The 5,173-nt window shown below is 43.6% G+C and overlaps 1 protein-coding gene across 2 annotated transcripts in view; it reads right to left on the bottom strand.

Annotated features, from left to right (window-relative positions):
* The window catches only part of upb1 (ureidopropionase, beta), a 171,779-nt gene that overhangs the window by 115,486 nt on the left and 51,120 nt on the right, over nt 1-5,173 (bottom strand). For both annotated transcript variants that reach the window (XM_043716200.1, XM_043716199.1), the window contains exon 4: nt 3,439-3,533. In XM_043716200.1, coding sequence (XP_043572135.1) covers nt 3,439-3,533 — 95 coding nt within the window. The remainder of the gene's footprint in view (nt 1-3,438; nt 3,534-5,173) is intronic.

The following is a 5,173-nucleotide window of genomic DNA, read 5'->3' as shown; positions in this document are numbered from 1 at the left end:
AGTCTCGCCAATGTAGAGGAGACCGCATCGGGAGCAATGGATACAATAGATGATATTAGTGGATGTGCAGGTAAAACTTTGATGGATGTGGAAGGCTCCTTTAGGGCCTTGGATAGAGGTGAGGGAGGTGGTGTGGGCACAGGTTTTACAGTTCCTGCGGTCGCAGGGGAAAGTGCCAGGATGGGAGGGTGGGTCGTAGGGGGGCGTGGACCTGACCAGGTAGTCACAGAGAGAACGGTCTTTGCGGAAGGCGGAAAGTCAACTTAAAACAGTGGAGACAAAGGTAGGAGTATTGATGGGGACAGTGCTGTAGAGCAAACCTATCATAGCCAAAAGCCTGATGGGGATCTGTTTAAATGTGTTTAAGTGTTTCAAAGTTTGATGAGAAGAACGTAGGAGCCTTTTTCATTTCACTTGAGAAAGTGGCGAAACAAATAAAATGGTAGGTCATCACATGAATATTAATTAGAATTACTACACAGTGTGGAAACAGGCCTTCGGTCCGACAAGTCCACACTGACCCTCCAAAGAGTATTCCACCCAGATCCATTACCCTATTACTTTACATTTCCCCTGGCTAATGCACCTAACCTACACATCCCTGGACACATTAGGTGAATTGGCTATGCTAAATTGCCCAATCTGCACATCTTTGGATTATGGGAGGAAACCGGAGCAGACACTGGCAGAATGTGCAAACTCCACAGAGACAGTATCCCCAGGCTGGAATCAAACCCGGGTCTCTGGTGCTGTGGGGAGAAGAATAGTGTTCCATTATATAAAGTTGAGAGATTCTTTGTTGGAGATGGCCGTTGCCTTGCATTTATGCAAACAACATATCATACCACACTTCAGCCCAAGCCTGAATACTGTATTTGAACATTAACTGCTTCTGAACATGAACTGAGTCATGAATGGTGCTGAACATTGTGCAATCACCAAACATTTCCACGTTTGACCTAATGGAGGAGGAAAGGTCATTGATGAAGCAACTGAGGATGGTTGGGACTAGGGTACTATCCTGAGGAATTCCTGCAGAGATATCCTGGATCTTTATTATCCAATGTGCCAGGTATGACTCCAAATCATTTGAGAATCTTCTCTCCAGTTTCCACCGACTCCAGTTTTGCGAGAGTTCTTTGATACCACACTCAGTCAAATACTGCCTTGATGTCAAGGTCTGTCATTCTCCCCTTACCTCCGGAATTCAACTCTTCTGTCCATGTCTGAACCAAGACTTTAAAGGAGACGAGAAGCGGAGTGGCCCTGGAGGAACCCACATTTTATACAGCAAAGCTCAGTGCAAGCTGGAAGAACAGCACCTCATTTTCCACTTGGAACTCTACAGTTTTGTGGACTCAATATTAAGTTCAACAATTTTATGGCTTGAGCTGTCTCATGTACTTACCCCTAACCCCACACACCAGGCCTTGTTATAACATGGTCTGCTATTACACACAACCCATTGTTAGCCACTAACAGTCCCCATTAATAGCTATTCACCCTCCCGGCCTGATCATTATCCACTTTTGTGGAATTGTTCTTTTCTCTCTTTGGGCTCTATCTCCACCTATCATTTATTCCTTACCTCCTCCCCTACCCTATCTTCTGCACAAAAACCCACATTTTCCTAGCCACCATTAGTTCTGAGGAATGGTCACAGGATCCAAAACATTAACACTCATTTTTCTCCACAGATGCTGCCAGGCCTGCTGAACTTTTCTGGAAATTTCTAGATGTGTTCCAAATTTTATACACACTGCCTTCTAGACTGACTTTACTTTTCCTTTAAACTTTTATGTGCATCACTTGTTTTTACAAAATAAAGAAAGCCTTTAATGTAACAAGCTTCTGTTACATTTAAAACATGGGACACACACAGATCAGCAAGGCAGCGGCAACAGGTTTTGTTCAAGAAATGACTCCAGTATGGTGAGATCTTCTGTCAATATTCACAATGTAGCAGAGTGATAGCTCCATCTTTCTCTCTCTGGGACTGAATGTTTACGTAGCTGCAAACCTTTCCATTATCTGTGCATCCCTCACTGCCACATTAGCTTAAATTCCTCAATAACACTACACATTGCCCACACCTACCCTCAGCAAAATGTCAATCCCATTTTGGTTTAGTTGCAGCTCAACAGACTTCTACAGGTCCTATATTCCTCAGAAACAGAGGCAAAGATCCAGGAATCTAAAGCCTTCGCCCCTACTTCAACTCTCTGGCACGTGGCACTGAGTAATCCATAGATTACAACCTTAGAGTTTCTGTTTTTCAATCTGCTACCTAGCTCCGTAAATTCTTGCTGTGTGACACACACTTTCTATTGATATCATCAGTCCCTGTATGAACGATGATCTGACTGTTCACAATCCCCCTTCACAATGCTCCACAGCCAATTACATCATTGACCCTACTACTACAAGCCAGCACACCATCTTAGAGTCATGTTTCTATTAATAGAGTCTCCTATTGTTCTTCCTTTCTACAGCTGGGCTCTGGCTGCACTCCCCAGAGGAACTGTCATGTTCACCGTTTTCTAACACAGAAAAGTCGTTCTTGAGTGAGATATTCTTTGGAACATTCCTACTACCTGCCTAACTTCCTTTTTCTGGCTGACAGTAACCCATTCCCTCTGACTGCACTTTCTTAGGCTGGTGGGATGACTACATCTATTCACATAATTCCCAACCTCGCAGTTGTATTGCTGAGTCTCCAGGTGACACTGAAGCTCCAAAGCCAAGAGTGCATACTGAACAGACTGATGGTACTTCCTGCAAGTGCGGTCATCCAGGAATGTCCGAGATTTCCCCCACACACTGGGAACTCCCAGTCAGTCCTAAAATGCTCTTGTCTTAAATTTAGGATAAGTTTAAAAAATCAGTTTTGTTAAAGATGGAACTCTCAACTTTCCTTCATGCTTTTCTCTACATTAAGGCCTACTCACTACCAGCTGTCTGCGGGTATTAACTTTTTCAGCCTTTTTAAATATTGACAAGGTTTGCACTGGGGTTAGCCACTCACTGACCTCTCACTCTTACTGGTTTTATGGATCTGACCTCCTCTGTGTAATCCCTATCTGCACAATTTTCACCAGCCCTTATACTCGAGAAACCTACACTGCCCTAATGCTTACACAAACCGGATTTGATTCACTCAACAACTGGTGGCCATATTTTGGCTGCTTCGCCACCCAAACTAGAATTTCTTCTCACCTTTCTCTCCTTTTTAAGATGCTCCTTTGACCTAATTTCTAGATTAAGGAATGCTTGTTTGAACCCATATCACCTTCAGTGGCTGTGTTAAGAACATATCTATTGACATCACTTTTGTTCAGTGTCTTGGAATTAGTTTAAAATCAAATGCTATGCAGTTCTTAATGTCTTCCACCAAAACCATGTAAAAGGTTCTCCTTGTAACTTGGGGAAACTACTCACCTCTTGGCAAAACCGTGTTGTCTGACCATCTTCTGCAGATTCAGCAAATTCTGTCCATGGCAGTTTTTCTCTTGTACAGAAAGCAAATGGCATAGCTAGAAAATGAAACATTGCAATGAGTTCTGATGAAGAAATACAATAAAACACTGCTCCAAGTAAATATTGAAAAATACATGTGGAATATGTCAAATACTCAGAGGAGGAATTGTGTGGAGAGGATTAAACAGAAACAAAGTTAATGCTTTCAGCTGAATGACTCTCATTCACAGCTGAAGAAAGGTAGAGCTGGCTTGGTTTGATGCTGTTGAAAGTGGTAGAGAAAGAACAACAGGGGAAGTCTGGGATGAGAAGGCTAGAATTGCTTAAATGGGAACGGAGGGGTAATAGATGCAGACAAAGACAGCAGAGACTTTCAGAACCTGTGTGGAGACTGTGTGTGGAGTTTACACATTCTCCTAGTGTCTGCGTGGGTTTCCTCCAGGTGCTCCGGTTTCCTCCCACAGTCCAAAGATGTGCAGGTCAAGTGGATTGGCTGTTCTAAACTGCCTATAGTGTTAGGTGCATTAGTCAGAGAGAAATGGATCTGGGTGGGTTACTCTTCGGACAGTCGGTGTGGACATGTTGGCTGAAGGGCCTGTTTCTACACGTAAAGGAATCCAATCTAATCTAAAAACACCCAGTTTCCAAAGGGCAGCCAGGAAAGCTTTTGAAAGTTTTGATACTATGGTAGGGAAGGAAATCTGACTGGAGGGATTCGAACTTGGAGCTCTTGAAAAGATGTGCCAACATATTTGAGGGCTTTGGATGGGGTTGGAGATGGAGCAGAAGTTTGGAAGGACATTGGGAACAGAGTTTGGTTTTCCAACAGGAATGATTCTGCATATTTAGAGAGGTCACCTGACAATATCAGCAAACATGTTTTACAAAGGTTTAGAATGAGTTCCTTCCTTTTGTACTCAATCCCACTACTAACAAAGCTGACTAAAAGAATCTTCTGCAACTGAAGATGCTGAGTTTGGGCACACAATTGGGTACGATGGTGACATATCTAAATTCTGCTACCTTCCTTCACCACCAAAAATCAAACTGAATGGTAAGATACACAGTCACACTCTGGCCTCCAACTAATTTGTTTCAGAGATGGCCAATCAGTCCAAATCCTGATCTGCAGGGTAGGTGGTGCTGGTGAGTTGATCACATGCTACCTACTTCCTTCAGTTGGTGTTTTCCTCCAGTTACATCCTCACCCCAGTTTCTCAGCTATGATGGTTGTGTGCTTAAGTCTGTCACTATTGGAATAGTGCCCCAAACTCCGTTTTAATAAGTGGGAGGTGCCCGTGTGTGGTCATTGCACACCAACAGCCATAGACATCTAGAACATAGAACATAGAACAATACAGCACAGAACAGGCCCTTTGGCCCACGATGTTGTGCCGAACATTTGTCCTAGCTTAAGCACCCATCCATGTACCTATCCAATTGCCGCTTAAAGGTCACCAAAGATTCTGACTCTACCACTACCACAGGCAGCGCATTCCATGCCCCCAACCACTCTCTGGGTAAAGAACCCACCCCTAACATCTCCCCGATACCTTCCACCCTTCACGTTAAATTTATGTCCCCTTGTAACACTCTGTTGTACCAGGGGAAAAAGTCTCTGACTGTCTACTCTATCTATTCCTCTGATCATCTTATAAACCTCTATCAAGTCACCCCTCATCCTTCGCCGTCCCAA

This window comes from Chiloscyllium plagiosum, chromosome 25, assembly GCF_004010195.1.
Source record: "Chiloscyllium plagiosum isolate BGI_BamShark_2017 chromosome 25, ASM401019v2, whole genome shotgun sequence".
Lineage (NCBI taxonomy): Eukaryota > Metazoa > Chordata > Chondrichthyes > Orectolobiformes > Hemiscylliidae > Chiloscyllium > Chiloscyllium plagiosum.
Note: the sequence above shows the minus strand (reverse complement) of the source record. Positions and strands in the feature narration are given on the sequence as shown.